Genomic DNA, 17,708 nt, shown 5'->3' with positions numbered 1-17,708 from the left:
AGAGAGGGTCTGGGAGGGAGGGAGGATAGAAAGAAGGGAGGAGAGAGAGAGCGTGTGTGCGTGCGTGCGTGCGAGCATGCGTGTGTGTGTGTGTGTGTGTGTGTGTGTGTGTGCATGTGAAAACATAAAACATAATCCTCATACAATAACACTAAGCAAATGGGTAAGCATGAATTCCTCTAATAAAAAGAGTTCTCTTGTAAAGTGATTGCCCACATATACCGACCAGAAATACATCTCTGATTCTTTATAATACATTGGAAAAACATTTCTAATAAGCAAGTCACATTTCAATTGCAATTTCATTTAGTACAATTGGGGGTATACGTAGCTCTGTCCTAAAGCATTTGACTACAGATCAAGAGTCTCCCAGTACAACTCTGTGTAACCCCTGGCCTGGTTTGTGATATTTAACTCAAGTCTATTATATCCCAGACCCCAGTGGGGGTATAGCTCAATGGTAGAGCATTTGACTGCAGAACAAGAGGTCCCCAGTTCAACTCTGGGTGCCCCCTCACCTGAATGCTCTGACATGCATATATTTAGCTCTAGACTGGATTGAATCCTATCACTCCAAGAGGAAAGCATAGAGTTGTAAAGTAAATCTTCAGTTAGTTGTGTAAACCAGGGGTTCTCAACCGTGGGTCGCCAAATTATTTATAAATTATAAAATTATAAAACTGTTAGTGAGCCTAGTTGTGTGGTATTTTGATACCAATACGTTGGGACTTTTGCTTCTTTTTTAAGATCCTAGTACACCACTGCAAAACACAATGCGGACTGAAAGATTCACCAACATCTTCAAACACCATTAATTAGTCATGTTTATTGTGATCTTAATATACTGTATGACATTTCAATTGATCAGCTATCCTTTAAAGATTTCAAGTAAATAGAAAAGTCGTCACTTGACAGTAACATCATGATAGCAAGTGTACAGTGGGATGTCAATGGAGATATATTCATCTCATGGAAATAACTAGTGCTAAAGATGAATTGTTGTCTATGTTCAAATAACTTCCCTGTCATTATGAAAGGAATATATTGACAAATCTTGCAAAAAAAAGGAGAAAAACCTACGGTATAAAGAATTCTATGTTGTTACCAATTGTTGACATTCACATAAACGAAAACAAAATCATTTGAAAATGCTGGGCTGTACAGCACAATAAAGAAATGCCAGGTCTATCTACTAGTTGAAACATTTTACACACAAACTCAATTATTTCTAAGCTGTACATAACTAACCTAGTTTGTTATATACCAAAACATAAATTTGAATAAAGTCCTAGACTCCTAGCAGTAGAGGATTTGCCCTCTGGCTTACACAAATAAATTAAAAACACATTTGAAAACAGTTTAGACAACTTACAAAACTTCACATACACCGATATAACACAAAAGCCAACCAGGGCTTCACATTCAAATAAATAACATCCAAACACACATTAATCTCAGATTAAACACAGTAAAGAAATGTTACATTCAGAAAGTAGGTCGAAAGGTAAGAAAAGTTCTCTGTCTGAAGTATCAATAAGATGCAGTTTCCTCCTAAATAGACTATAGAACGTACTGATCATAGACAATCCTAGTTGGTCTATCTCATCTCCCTGTAGCCCACAGCCTGCCCCAATTGCCTTACAAAGACAACAATGGAATTCTTAGTGGTAAGTTACTTTACGAAGATCAAGACCTGCATCATATGATACTAATGGTCACTGGACATATTCCTACTTCCCAGGGCTCTCCACCCATGCTTAGAGCCCAGAACCTATACATCCAGTTGAACCATCGCTTAGAGTAGCCATAGATCAGTGATGACTTCATTATTATGATATCCCAACAGAGACAATGAAAGCATACAGGCATGAGGACATAGTACCTTGCTATTGCACTAAATCTTCAACATTATTTCTAGGTCGCTCACATTCCATGTGTACTGTATACACTTCCCAATCCTAAGGGCCAAATCGTCCTCAGAACAAACATTAATTTTTACTTAAGGTGAAATAAAAAGACTCACACTTCCATTGTTTACTGTTCCAAGTTAGAAACATTTTTTGTAGTTTCTCCTTGGACTGTACAGTATGACATGTGATTAAGTCATTAGAAATATCTAACCTCATATATTATATATATCAGATATATATACCTGATATATATCTGATATATACCTCATTTATCAGATATTTCGAAGTCATTAGAAATATCTGACAGAAAGCATAAATAATGAAAACTGAAAAAATTAGCAAACTTGTCGACAAATTATCTAGAAACAGGGCCTAAACATTACATTCTCTGAGGAAGACCATTTCCACTATCAAATACAAATACAACTAAAGGCTTGAATTGTGAGGTTTATTTCCCTCACAGTTACTACTTTAAATGTAAATTAATTAATTATTTATTCCCTGGCAATTCTTGCTTCATATCTCATAATTCCGTGTCTTTTTGTTGTTTTATTATGTACGCAATTGCCCACCTCACATTTGTGAGAAAATAACACTGTTTTATAGTCACAATTAAGAGAATAAAAATGCAGATTTTTTAGATTTAATAGGCTGCATTAATTGCAAGAAAACAAAACGCACAATTCAACCCCTTTTACCTTAACTAAGTGGGGAAAAAATCACTTGTGTGTAACTAGTAATTACCTGATATGTGTATGTACTACAAATTCAAATATACTGTGGAAGAAACTGTCCAGAATAATTATTTATCATTATTATAATTTGCTTTCAATTGTCAACAGCCTTTGAAAAGATAAAACATACATAGAATTTCTCCAACTAACAGGCATCCATGCCACCCAACGGTTCTCGAAGTGGGGTCCCCCGCTAAATGAGGAATAGTTTAAGCCCTATTTTCTATTATTATCTACTAATTAATCTATCTACGGGGGTCTACCTATGGCACAAAACATTTACAATTTGTACGTCCTTGACATGAAAATTTTTGAGAACAACTGATAGGAGTATAGGAGTTGAACTGTTGAAGTGTTTTCATCAAAATAATTAGTAAAACAAAAAAAGTATTAAAAAAATGACTAAGTTGACATCTGTCTTTCCATCACAGACGTAGTAAAACAAGAACATTGAACGTAACATCAGAAAGAAAGAAAGGACTGTGCAAAAATGTAACGTATCTTGGTGCTAAATCTAAGACATTTAAAAAGTTGTGCAACTTCCTTTATAAATATATATATTAAAATAAACATGCCACATTATGGGGAAATAAATGTGTGTTGTTAAAATGAAAAATTGACAAAAATCACAGCTAGCCACTGTCTAAAGAAAGAAGAACATACCCAAACTAAAACACAATGTGGTTCATGAGATTTTTAAATGGAGGTGCAAATCACCTTCACCCACCTCATTCATATCTTATCTAATAACAGCACCAAGATAGTTGGACTAAAACAGCTCTGACAAATCACTATAAAGTTGCAAGGTCATGATAAAACAGGCAATATTTTAGGGCGACTTACAGAGAACGTTACCAACACTCAATGCCACCACCTTTCTACAAGCTCACAACAAACTTGTAGATAGGTTACTTTCGACAAAGAGATTTGGTGTACAGCGAAACATATAGGGGGCCCAGTTAGAGCCGTGGGGTACCCCGGTCAACATGGATAGCATGTGATTTAGACAGATGCTAGGTTCATTGTTTGGTATCCTAATAGTTCAATTTACAGATTATTATTTTGATAGTATATTGCTGAGATTGATGCTATAGGTTCTTGGTTTGCATGGGATCCTAGTTTACTGAGGCAATACACTGTCACGCTGCATTTGATGTGTGTTTGCCTTGCTTATTGTTAATAATGTTTAGAAGATTTAGAACACTTTCCTGGGGTCTTCATTAACATATTTCTTTTGTGCAAAAAGTGTGAAGTGTCGCCTTTTGAGCATCTGCTAAATACCTAAATTGTAAGGGTGGTTACGGTGAAGATGTTGCTGGCTGTGTTGCCCAACTAAATTGATTAAAAAAAAATGATGACAGTCATATTTGTCAGGTGAAACAAGCGCCGTCTCCGTTCTCCCCACCCCCCATATTATTATTATTAATTATTATTATCAATATAATTTTTTAACTTGTATGTTTCTGTGTCACAACCTCGCGGACGTTGTTTGCGTTTGTTTCCGACGTTTTGTTCGTGGTTCAATCACAGCTGTTGTCGCTTCGAGCTGTGGTCTTAAGTGGCCGTGGTACACCAATATTGTATTAGTAGGAGACACTTTCCAAGGGAGCGCTCACTTCCACGGTGCAGGGCAGGGCATGACTAGGTCGCTACTACAGACTGCCATTGGCTTCTGGGGCAGTTAATCATGACTAGGTCGCTATAAAAAATGGGCCTGTCAGGTTTCACCCGACAAAAAAGAAAACTAAGCCAGGCGTGCCTGTACAGTACTGCGAGTATACAAACAATAAGAGAACAATCAAACAAGCCAGCTTGTCAACCACCTTCACAATGCTCAAACTGAAAGACAATTCTTCCTTTCTTTTTGTCATCTACTCTAAATCCACTTATTCTATCTCTCCTTCCATTGCCTCCTTTCTATTACCATTATGTGTATTTTCTTCTACCAGAGAGAGGGAACAATTGAAATATGAGGTTAGGTCAATCAAATACATTAGATATAATCCTCCTGTAGCCCACACCTCAACAAAGGCACTCTCCCTGTAAAGATAGGTGTGTAATGCCGATGGATAATAATCTGAAGTTACTGTTGGCTCTGATTCACTAAACCTGAACCAGTCCTCTGTCTCCTCTTTGTGGCGCCTGTCTTTGAGGCGCCCGGATTCTGGGAAAGCAAAAATCATACTTCATCTATAACTCAGGGGAATAATAATGCTGACCTTTTCTTCCTCCTTCTGAAACCATGTCCCTGATGACTTCAGTCAGTGGACGGCTGTCCCAGGTACTCACTGGCCATGCCACCTTCTTCCAGTCACAGTTCCACCAATAAACACACAGGAGCCAGAGCTAGCGTTCCAACAGCTTCCATTTAGCATGGCTCTAGGGAGGACTTCCTCTCACAAGTGCCCCGGCGTTGTTCCAGACCATCTGACTGGACCAATCTCCTGTCTATCATTCAAGACAGACAGACAGTATCTGGATTCTGGTCAGTCAGTTAAAACCAATAAATTAGGCTCGGACCCATACCCATCAATAACTCACCCAAACGATGGGGCACAGCCGGAATCCTACCCATCTCTCAAACAGTTGGCCAATTAGAGAAGAATTAGCCACCCAATCAGGTTGAAGGGGAGGGAGGGGGGATTTCCCAAGAGTGCCAGAGGGGTGTTTCTGTAATTCAAAAATAAAGAACTCAAAACACCTGGTTTCTCTTTGAAAGGAGGGAAATCAAGCCTCCGGGTTCACGACTGGTCAGCGCGTCTCATCTGTCTCTCGCTCAGTGGATTTCATTTGTGGATCTTCCAGTTCCTGAGGAGGTGAAGTGTCCAGGTCGGGGGAGTGAGAGAATAATAGGACTGTTGGGGTTGGGATGGGAGGTGCTGCCCCTTGGACGAAGCCAGGAGGAGCCTCTCTGCACCAACTCGGCCCTCTGCTACCCACGATTTGAAACCCGCAGACAGATACCCTGCAGAATGCATATGGAGGAGGGGGGAGGTTAAAGACAGGTCAAAGAATTTCACCTTGGCATCCCAAACCTTTTCAATTCTTTCCACAATAATAAAAAGGTAAAATACATTATTTGTCAGCAGTCCATACAATGTAACGCAGTTCAACTGTATGGACATATGTCATACAGTACTATTATGCTAATGAAATGCCTGTGTTGGAACAAAATGTTATGATGGAAACTGTTGCTAGTAGTTAGTTAATGATAGCCACAACCTTAAATACCACAACCATGCATTATTATTACATATATATTGCAATCACATTTCACACATTTGACTACATCTATTATTGGCACAACAAGAGAGAGAGAATGCTCTGCAGAAGCAGTACACGAAAACAGATAGGTAGGTATATATAGTAATTGCCATACATTAGATTGATAATAGGTAGGTACCATAGTAAGTACCAGTAACAAAGGGGAAAAGTGCCCTTCAGTAGTTCAACTCCCCCCCCCCCCCCCCCCATTGTTGTAACAACTATTTCAACAACTATTTTTATGTAGCCGAGGCTACATAAAACCAGAGATTCACACTATATATTCTGTCATGCCATTGACTAATCACTAATCACTGTGCACAATAGTGTTCATTTACACCCCATTTGTAACTCTGAGAGTTTACAAATGGAATGTAAGTGATATTTTTGGATTAAAACAACAAGTGTATTGGTAAAAGTTCTCTCTATATTCTGATAGTAGTCATTTATTGTGTAATAGGGGTCTCTCCATCTCTCCACCTTTTAACAAACTAAGAAAAGGGTTGCAAATCTCATCCACAAAGATCATTTATTAGCTTGTGGTAGAGATTTTGTCTGCTCAATTATATGTTTACTCCCTTCAAATTTGACTTCCTAATCCTGTGTCCAATAAGAGTTATTTGTCCTGATTGGATGAAATGGGTATCCCAACTTCTGATCTGTAGCAATGAATGCTATGAGAATAGAGCATCTAACGCTTATTTTAACAAAAGTATCACATACACCCACCCAGAGGTCATCACCATTCCAGTTTATGACAAATCTGTCCAACCTTATTTTTGCCATGACCATACAAAATGAACGGTCAGTAATATTACCAGAAACCTAGAGATAGACCTACATTTATATTAGAGGACTCCTACTCAAAAGGGGGGGTAACTACCTGTGAGTGGGGAGTGTTGGCTGATGAATGAATATCAACATCCTAATACATCCTAATAAATCCTAACAAATTATGACAGGCAATTCCTGCTGTCAAAATATGACCCCCCCAGTCAAAAAACACTTTGTTTGAAATAGACACTCATGCTTTCTAAGGGGGTAACCACCTGTCAGTGGGGAGTGTTGGCTGGGAGGAGGAGTAGGACTAAGGCCCTATACATCCTCTCTGGGGGGGGGGGGTACTACCTGTCAGTGGGGACATGGCCAGGCCAACTTACAGTGCTTTCACTGCACATTAGATTAATCAAATATGAACACTAAGTATTCATAATCTTTTTTCAAAATTTGCCATGGACAAGTCTTTCCATATTTTGTTCGTGTACGGAGTACGGACACGTTGATGACCCCTGCTTACACCATCTTTAAAGGTCCTCGAGTCCTTTCAGATGGGCAGCAACTGACGATGAGCCTAGTAATTCATTTTCAATGAGAGGCGTGCGTTTATTTTGGCCTCGCGGAGAAGTTGAGGGGCGACAATGCAAGCGTATTTTCGTGGGTGGGTCCCATGAAATTGTCACGTGCGTGCTCATTTCGTGCCCACGCCTACGGCTGACTAGACCTGGATTGTGTTGAGCTTCTTTTCTTTTTTGTTTTTTGCCAAACGTCCCGTGCCCCTCACGAGCAGACCTGGGGCCGGCCTGCCTGTTGATCACAGGGAACAACCCCTGCGTCAACCGCTCCCCGTCTGAAAACCTTACTGCGTAGGCCTACCGCATACCTACTTCTATGATGTTAGAGGGAAACCAGAGCATTACCTCTGTTGCCTTTCCATGCACACACAGCAGGCACAGTGTGAGTCTCACTCCTGGATCTCTGTCAGAGCCACGCAGCATGCAGCCCGCTCATCCTTACTGTGCGTCGGGCCGTCGTGGCACAGCGTCACCGACTGGCTGACCCCACTGCCACTCGACACGCTGCGCCCCCGGCTGGTCAGCTTCTTCAGCTCGCTGGCGAACGAGATGCCTTTCCTCTTGTCCTCGCGCGCCACCTGGGAGGTCACACGTCACTTTGCGTTAGGGGGCTGGGGGCAATGAAAACTTCAAATCGACGTCACGCTTATTTCAAACCTTTGCCTCGATTACGATTAATGAACGATAATTATGAAAAAAGTCCACCTGTCCCACCTACAGAGGGACAGGTGCATCAGAGCAATGAACTAGAATAGTAGGAGTAAGTCTTCACTTACAAAACTTGTTAGTTGATGAGTGTAGATTCCTTGATACAGTCGGTTATAGGTTCTAAATGTCAGCTGTTGATATATTTTCGGTTAATCGCCCAGACATACTTTATGTGTGACCGACATGCACAGACTCAAGCACTCGGTATGCATGTGACCGATTAAAAAAATAAACTTTATTTAATCAAACCTAGCAACAAAAAACAGATGTGATGAGGACAGACATACAACAAAGATGAAGCAACAACAGCCATATTAAAACATCTTACAGCAGCACTTCCCAACATTGATCTCTGGATCAAGGCCCACTTGAAAATCTCAAAAGTGTTCATGGCCCACCCATCTGACCACTTTGGTCAGATGGGAGGGCTGTGCGCATTTTCAGGGCATGTTCATTGTAATGATCAATCAATTGGTTGTGTTCCGACTTGGATCAATGGAACTGACGTGGTATGCTTTTATCGTATTTTTATTTTAATGTTATATTATTGTTAAAATCCGGTTGGAAATTACTGTCTTACAGACATGCGTTAAAAGCAGCAACACCAAAAAATGAACACAACAAACTAAGAAGAACAGGTGTGTTGAGGACAGACATAAAGATGAGCACCAGCAGCCATATTAAAACCTCTTACAGACATGGGTTAAAAGCAGCGTCACAAAAAGAGAATACAAGCAGCTATAAAAAGAGGTGTTGAAATAGTATGCACAGCATGTAATACAATATTATATCAAGCAGGTGTACTGTACATGCCAAAGCCTTTGATATGGAAATTTAAACTGTCAAGGTTTAATGTCCTTTGATTCACATTCTAGTTGCATAATAACATGTAAACATTTGATATACATTAGGCAAGTACAGAAAAAAGCACGGGCAAACAATAATTGAGTACATGCAGATAGAACTTGACCTTTGACCTTCAACAGGCCAGTCTCAGTCGGTCTTAGTTCATTGGTTTTAATGGTTTATTTCATAACTCTCATAACTCTTAGAGTGTATATACGATCCATTATGAGTCCATTTGGGTCTACCAGATTTATGGGGGTCCTTGAAATAAAACACTTTATTTCATAACTAGTACAAATGGATCCACAATGGATCACAGACAGGTCACTGGACCCCACTCTGAGTACCACCGTCTTAGTTGTTGCAAAGCAACAATGTCATCATGGTCACCATGGTGTACCTGCTCCTTGAACTTGAGGATGAACTTCCCCGCCCCTCTCCAGCGGCTCTGGGCTTGATAGACACACTCGTGGTCCAATAGGACTCGCTGCAGGGGCTTAGCAGCAGAGGACTTCTTAGAGCCCGCCTCCTTGGCGACTTCCTCCACTAGCACGTAGTCGCTGGGGTTGGGGTTACACAGGATGCTGTAGGAATACTTTGCCTTCGATAGAGTCTGACCGGAAACAGAGAGAGAGAGAGAGAGAGAGAGAGAGAGAGAGAGAGAGAGAGAGAGGAAGATGTTAACTGTAAACAAAAATAATCAATAATAACTAATTTAATAAACTAAACAATTAGTAATCATTCCCTATTTTGGGAATTTCCTTATAGACGAAAAGCATAAAATAATACAAGCTCACAATGCTTTCTCTATAATGTGCCTTTGGTAAGTAAGTGTAATACCTATTCTGAAGAAAACCTGGAGACTTGACATTCAGTAATTGGGTCTTATGATCAAACTAATTAAGAACATACAGTAAGTAACGGTTTGTAAAAAAGAAGATCAATGTTGTCTGTGTAGTGTACGGACCATAGACTGTAAAAAATATGGACAACGCGTTCTCCGGGTCTGATATGGACGTACAATTAAGCCTGTCAGTCCTTGAACTGTAAGTCGCTAGTGACTGGAAGCAGAAAGTATTCATGACCATGTTTATTAAGTCTAGGTGAAGTTGGGCCCAAATACATGGACCTCTATGGAGATATGGGAGATATATACCCAATGACAGCACCACAACAGGCCATTATATGAACTTTCAGGAAGTCCAGATTCCCTTAGTGGCTTCACAAAATATCTGTCTGACTGCCCCCCTGGTACGGACATATTGATGAGTCCTGGTCACCTGCTGTACAGTATGTTGTCCTGAGAGGTGCTAGACATGGCCAAAGCATTTCCGGGGGTCCCCAGACAAAAAGGTTGAGAACCCCTGCTGTAGACTACCTGCTATATGATGTCCTGAGCTGTGCTGTAGAGTGTAGACCAGTGGTTCCCAAATTGGAGTCCTTGAGGGAGTTCCAGGGGGTCCCCAGCTAAATGATAGTGTCATATTTGGGGGTCCTTGACATGAAAAGGTATGATCAGTATGATGTCCTATTGTCCTGAGCTGTGCTGTAGAGTGCAGACTACCTGCTGTATGATGTCCTGAGCTGTGCTGTAGAGTGCAGACTACCTGCTGTATGATGTCCTGAGCTGTGCTGTAGAGTGCAGACTACCTGCTGTATGATGTCCTGAGCTGTGCTGTAGAGTGCAGACTACCTGCTGTATGATGTCCTGAGCCGTACTGTAGAGTAGACTATCTGCTGTATGATGTCCTGAGCCGTGCTGTAGAGTGCAGACTACCTGCTGTATGATGTCCTGAGCTGTGCTGTAGAGTGCAGACTACCTGCTGTATGATGTCCTGAGCCGTGCTGTAGAGTGTAGACTACCTGCTGTATGATGTCCTGAGCCGTGCTGTAGAGTGCAGACTACCTGCTGTATGATGTCCTGAGCCGTGCTGTAGCGCGGGGCCTTGATGACGGTGTGAGGCTGCTCCGGGGACACGTCGTGGACCTGGATGAAGAACATGTCCTCCTCCCCTCCGCTTCCTGCCCCTCCTCCTCCCTCTCTGCCTCCCACGCTCACCTCCTCGTCCCCCTCCGTCACAGAGTTCCTCTCGCTCACGTTCTGCCACAAAAAAACACAAACAAAAAGAAAACATTGAAGCCGTTACAATGGGAAACTGATGTGTGGCTCACGTTTCACGCAGACACAGACAAATCCTGTGTTCGTTCAACTCTCAAATGGACCCTTGTGGGTTCATTTGGTTCCCTGTATTCACTCTCAGAGTTACAAATGGATAAATGAACAGAGGATTTTACTGTGCACATGTAGGCTACTTTAATGTTACATATTTTAGATTTATGAGTTTCATGAAATAGCCAATAGGGGGAGCCATCATCTTGCATAGTGGGACATACCATACTTGGAAAAGAAACAGCTGTGAATCAAAACACAGCACAGTTGTTCCTTGTTGTATCTTTATGCCAAACAAGTCCTTTATTTAATTCACAGTATTTTCAATATCTTGGTTGGATAAATTCCATGCATGCATTTTCAGAGCATATTTTAATGATCAATCAATCGATTGTGTTCTGGCTTGGATGGAACTAACATAGTATACTTTAAGTTATTATTTAGCTGTGTCACAATTACAATAAATTTTTTCAATTACATTCTTTTAATTTTATTGTTTTACATGAATTTTTTAACATGAATGTGATAATCTTAAAATTGTGGTGTTTTGCCAAGGTCCACAGGCTGAGAACCACTGAAATAGCAGATCTGCAACCACCAAAATAGAAGATCTACAAGCGCAAGTTGCGAGCTTGTACATTGGCTATTTTCACTACTTCTTCTTATTATAATTTTTTATTTATGGGCTTTCTTGAATTTGAGTTTGTCTTAAAATTATATATTATTTATCTTTTATATATGAAAATGGGTCCCGACCTGACACTGTTTAGTGTTTATGAAACAGTGGGTGAGCATTAACAATATGCAGGTAGATTTAAAAGTACCTCCTCTCTGGTTTTGAGACAGATCCTCCCCACATATCCCTCCTCACAGTGCCAGCCGTTCACCAGCCTGATCAGCTCCTCCTCGGGCGCTAGGGGGCGCTGCTGAGCACAGCGCTTCACCTCGCTCCGCTCCTTAGCCAGCGGAAGCTTCTCCTCGCACAGGAAGTACTCTGACGGACTTCCTGCTGGAGCCACAATCTGGTGTACAGAGAGAGGGGAGATTATGAGATTATGGTAGACCTATATTCATACGAGTGAGTGAATGCGCTGCAGAAATGTTGGTGATTGCGCCGGAGACGTCAGTTCAGAAACCCGGGTAGGGCATAGATGTCATGGATTGCAGGCTTTAAGACAGTCTGGCGTATCTCCATCACTATTCACTAACCATGTCCAGTAGCTGTTTGGCAGTGCTCTGCTCATTGACGCAGAACACAGTGAATGGCTCAGGGCCCGGAGCTCCGTGTACCGTCACCCTGTGCTGCTGTGCTGCCCTCTTCTCCTCTGACATGAACAGCTAGTCAGAGAGAGAGAGAGAGAGAGAGAGAAACAGAGAGAGATGTAAACGTATGTTTTCTCATGCCAATAAAGCTCATTTGAATTGAGAGAGACAGATCAAACAAATAAGGGTAACTTATAAGGATGATTCAGACAGGCACTACTTTGGCTGCCACCAAATCCTCCTGGCGCTATCCCCTGACTGCCAGGCGGATGCAGGGAGCTTTTATTCTGAAAACACCCACTTTCCCTTTCCCCCAGAATCAGGAAGCTAAATCCTACATTGCACTAGTGACCTTGATTTCCCTTCAGAAGCATATTGTAAGCGCGATGCTGAATAAAGTCAGAAATCAGCCCAGAACATATCCGCTGTGCAGACGGATGCAGAGTAGATTCAGAGAAAAAAGGGTTTTAAGACGGTGCTTAAACAAGGAAGTGAATGGTGTGTGCGCACAAAACAATGTAGGCGTTGCCTAGCAACCGTTCCGTTCCAAAAAAAAATAATATAGCGAGGCCTTTTTATATCGATATAAAGCGATCAAATACGAGATATCTTGTAGTTGGTTGCTGATGGATGTGAATTAAACTACGAGATATCTCGTAGTTGGCAACCAATTAATGCCGGTGTGCTTGGATCATGTGCAGAAACGTAGCTTGGAGAAAAAAAACAGCTCTTGCCGCGTGGGTGTACATTAAACGAGCACGAGAATTCCTCAAATAAAATCGCCCGCCTCTCATTGAAAATGAATTACTAAGACACCCTGCACACTGTAGGACTTTTAAAGTTGTCGGGGAGTCTACAAGAGTCTTTTTCTTTTTCTTTTATCGGCTGACTTTGTGACTTTCACACTAAACTAAACTAATCGCCGACAAGGGATCACACACTGCAAGAGTTCACCAAGACGCGATCCAGACCCAATACATATACTGTAGGCTACATTTGTTTTTTATTTCAATTCATTTTGACGTCTCATGTGGGCATAGGATCCAACATGCGCAAGTAAGATTCCCTCATGGTTTTATAAAAATGATTCAAGTGAGATACGTTGGACTATTTAACAGCAATATTAGGCTAATATAGCTACCAATACATATGACACCTGCATTTACCCAAGGAATAAGTAGGCTATGACACCTGAATCTACCCACGGAATAAAGGTTATTATCATCTATCGATATAGACCTTGATAGACCTGTGTTGTCAGAAACATGCTGTAGTTACTGACCATGAGCCCAGTCTATGTCAACCCAGATGTGTTCTTACCATAGAGGAGGGGAGCACTCCGCCTGCAGGGCCCTCCTCTGTTCTACCACTGTAGATAAATAAGCTGGACACTTCTAGTGGCTCGTTGTGCTGTGTCCTTAACTGGACATGTCTATAACCTGGATCACACGCACGCACACACACACGCACACGCACACACGCACACACGGTCGCACACATAGTTAGTAAAACACAGGCGGACTCTAGCGGCTTAACCAGAAGCCCAAATTGTCACACTGACATTCAAGCTAATTAAAGCATAGAATACCATTACTATGTTATAGTTAGTGGGGCCCAGGGACCCTCAGGGGGTCCCCAGGTAATTAGTTAATATAGCATCAATATTTGTTTAAACACTTATTAAACCCTATTTTATATTTGATATGCAAAAATAGCAGATCTACAAGCTCACAACAGCTATTTTCGGAACATTTGCCCTCTGGAGTGAGTGTGGAACTATAGTGGCCCTCTGGAGTGAGTGTGGAACTATAGTGGCCCTCTGGAGTGAGTGTGGAACTATAGTGGCCCTCTGGAGTGAGTGTGGAACTATAGTGGCCCTCTGAAGTGAGTGTGGAACTATAGTGGCCCTCTGGAGTGAGTGTGGAACTATAGTGGCCCTCTGGAGTGAGTGTGGGACTATAGTGGCCCTCTGGAGTGAGTGTGGAACTATAGTGGCCCTCTGGAGTGAGTGTGGGACTATAGTGGCCCTCTGGAGTGAGTGTGGAACTATAGTGGCCCTCTGGAGTGAGTGTGGAACTATAGTGGCCCTCTGGAGTGAGTGTGGAACTATAGTGGCCCTCTGGAGTGAGTGTGGAACTATAGTGGCCCTCTGGAGTGAGTGTGGAACTATAGTGGCCCTCTGGAGTGAGTGTGGAACTATAGTGGCCCTCTGGAGTGAGTGTGGAACTATAGTGGCCCTCTGGAGTGAGTGTGGAACTATAGTGGCCCTCTGGAGTGAGTGTGGAACTATAGTGGCCCTCTGGAGTGAGTGTGGAACTATAGTGGCCCTCTGGAGTGAGTGTGGAACTATAGTGGCCCTCTCCATCTTCAAAGTTTCCCACACCGACAGAAACCTACCTGGCTTGAGGGCTTTCAGAGGCAGAGTTCTTTGCGCAGTCGTCTGAGAGCTGTTGTTCTCCACCACGGCGATGCGCAGGAAGCACATGTCCTCAAAGTGCACGGTGAACTGGAAGTGCTCGTTCCACATGGGGTTCAGCGTGTTCCTGTGGATGGGTTTGGCACGGAAGTGGAAGCTGTCGACGGGCATGCCCAGAACATCGATCTCCAAGCAGGGACTGCCCGCACTGTTGCCCGGACACACGTTTTGACCAGACACGATCTGGGAGAGGAGACGAAAGCAGAGATCTGGGTTGTAACATCATTGATTGAAAACTTTATTAACAGTTTGTACAATAAGCACAGTTCAATGAAAGGTATGCTAGAGGATAAAAAACTAAACAAGAAAGCACTAAGGCTTGTTTCCATTGGGAAATAGAGCATGCACCTCCACTCTAGCTCAGGTGCTAGACAAAAAGAACATTTAATGACATACAAATATACAGTACTATGCAGTGGACATTTATGTGAGTACAGTAGTTAATTTGGATATTCATTTGGAGTTTCATTGACGAATGTTTGAGAAGCAGTCGTTTAACTTTTTGTAAAGCAAGCCCAAATAAGCAACTACACTTTAGAAACACGTCAAAAAACTGCAACGTGCAACTACTAATATTTACAAGCGACTTTAAAGGAAAACAAGCCCAAAGCCACTTGACTACACTGCTCAAGAGGCTGTTTGAGGTTACCGTGACCTCTTTCTAGTGCGCGCGCACGCGCACACACACGCGCGCACACACACACACACACACACACACACACACACACACACACACACACACACACACACACACACACACACACACACACACACACACAATAAGCTTTAGAGTGCACTTTTGTTGATCCAATACAGTTTTTTTTATGAGTTTTGTGTCTGAAAGCAGGATGAGCTGCACCTCTATACATAACTGACAGTGAATAAATACTTCAATGAACACTAACCCAATTTCAACTTAATCTACAAAGACTCTCATCGACTCCACATCTGCTATACAATTACAATACCGGTGGTTCTCAAACCAAGGACCACCATAACTCTGATAGTGTACAAATGGAACCAAACTGACCCGTTAAAAATCCTAATGGAACCCTAATAATCACACAGCGATGGTTTAGGAAGCCATGCAAGGCTACAACCTGCAGTGAAGGGTTCAGTGTCTTGCTCAAGGACACTTTGACATGGTGCCAGGAGGCGCCAGGGATCAAACCTGGAACCTTCCAATTGGCAGACAACTGCTCAACCTCCTGAGCCACTTAGTACAGCTTAACCACATGAACACTAGTGTCACACACAACATGCTGTGGCAGAGATTATGTGTAGAGCAGTGGTTCTCAAAGTGGAGTCCAGGAACCCGAGCTTGTGGTTCCTTGAGGGGATGTCACATGGCCCCTTACGGGTCTGTAACTCTGGTACAAATCATATCACTCTTAGAGTTAAACTTCAGTCCTTTTGCCCTCCCCCTATCCACAAGGAGGAGCAGTGCACCAAAGCATTATGCGAATTGTAGTCCAGGAAGGAACTGAGCCCAGTGTCCATGACGCGTTATTATGGATCCCCTCGCAGTTCTAGGAAAGCCCCGCTGTGATTGGCCAGTAGTCGCTGTGATTGACAGTTCTCGTTTTTGCAACTATGCCTAAACCTTACCCTAACCCTAAACCTATACCCGCGTAAAACTATGCCTAAACCTAACTATAACCCTAACTTCAGGAAAACTATGCCTGCCCAGGAGCCAATCAGACACATGGTAAGGCGGGTCTATCCCAGAATGTTGGTGGGATTCATAATCGCACGTCCATGACATCATGGACACTTATGAAATACTAAAATATCTTAAAACACATATTACCCACATAAAAAACCTCCAAACATCATTAAAATAAGATCTAGTTGCAAAAGGGGTGAAGTGGAATTAAAAAGTTGGATAACCACTGGTGTAGAGGGGGAAAGGGAATGGTTTAGTACATTACAGACCCCTTGAGGACTCATCAATATAGGTTTTAAATGGTTAAGAGCTTTAGCACCACAGGAATCACATTTTTGCAGCAATAGCAAAAGCCAACTTTCTGCAACCAGGAAATGTGAAAAATATTGTTGAAAAAATGTCAATGGTCATCATTCTTTGTCATATATTCTTGCCAAAACACACAAATTATGATCCAGCAATTGATCAGCATATCGTTGCTGTCTGGCAGAAACCTTGTATCGTTTTATGTTTTTGTCAAAAAAAAAATGATACAAGTTCAGTATGTCTGTGGGTTTTATAAACTAGAGCACATCTAGAGTTGTCACACTGTCACAGTCAGTATGACACAAGACACATGCCATATTTGGCATGTTTTGGGAACATATGCTTATGTCCGAGTAGTGACGGGACACAGCCGGCCAGCCCACCCATTAGCCAATTTTAATACTGAGGATAGGAATCGGTATTCAACAACAAATGAAAAGCCTTAACAAGAGCTTGTGACTAAAATAACAGCATTGGGTCCAATAGAACACTTTCATTCTTTTTGCCATTTTCCAACCGACAGTGATGATATAATTGACCAAAAGTTTCATCATGCTAACATGCGGCAGAATGATCACATGACAGTGCCAGGGGCCCATGGCTGCACTTGTCAATGTCATTCTGGACCCACAACATTCAAACTTGGCACGGCAAGATCTTTTGGAAATAGTCAGAATTCTGTACTGAAATCCTCATAGTAATAGTGTGCAGAATAAAATAAAAACTGTGTTTTTATTTTGTGTTTTATCATTATCACTTGGAGCTGGGCCGGAATTGGCCATGTCCCGCAGAACTCAGGTCTATCATTATGTGGCTTGGTGCCGTCATTTGAAAGAAATCTCTGAACGGGTCGGAATCAGTCCAAATTGTCACACGTCCATTCGGGTTTGGTTTTCTTATTTGAAAATGTTTTCGGAACAGGTCGTAATCGGATCAAATTTCACAGATCCATTATGGGTTCGGGGCTATTTCTTTGGACCCGTGTGAAGACAAGAGCTCTACATCGGGTTTCC

General features: G+C 42.1%; 1 protein-coding gene across 4 annotated transcripts in view; it reads right to left on the bottom strand.

Moving 5' to 3' along the window:
- Positions 1-806: 806 nt before the first annotated feature.
- Positions 807-17,708, bottom strand: part of plce1 (phospholipase C, epsilon 1) — a 118,192-nt gene continuing 101,290 nt past the window's right edge. For 3 of the 4 annotated variants that reach the window (XM_080789177.1, XM_080789178.1, XM_080789180.1), the window contains 8 exons: positions 14,645-14,906; positions 13,568-13,686; positions 12,194-12,322; positions 11,809-12,006; positions 10,721-10,915; positions 9,215-9,427; positions 7,703-7,838; positions 807-5,609 (listed from right to left, as the gene is read on the bottom strand). In XM_080789177.1, coding sequence (XP_080645303.1) covers positions 5,431-5,609; positions 7,703-7,838; positions 9,215-9,427; positions 10,721-10,915; positions 11,809-12,006; positions 12,194-12,322; positions 13,568-13,686; positions 14,645-14,906 — 1,431 coding nt within the window. In that variant the 3' untranslated portion in view covers positions 807-5,430. Of the gene's footprint in view, positions 5,610-7,605; positions 7,839-9,214; positions 9,428-10,720; positions 10,916-11,808; positions 12,007-12,193; positions 12,323-13,567; positions 13,687-14,644; positions 14,907-17,708 lie in introns of all 4 variants that reach the window. The other variant, XM_080789179.1, reaches the window with a different exon arrangement.

The sequence above is a fragment of the Protomyctophum bolini genome (assembly GCF_963924005.1).
Source record: "Protomyctophum bolini genome assembly, chromosome: 18".
In the NCBI taxonomy this organism is placed as follows: domain Eukaryota; kingdom Metazoa; phylum Chordata; class Actinopteri; order Myctophiformes; family Myctophidae; genus Protomyctophum; species Protomyctophum bolini.
This window is presented reverse-complemented; position numbering and strand designations above follow the sequence as displayed.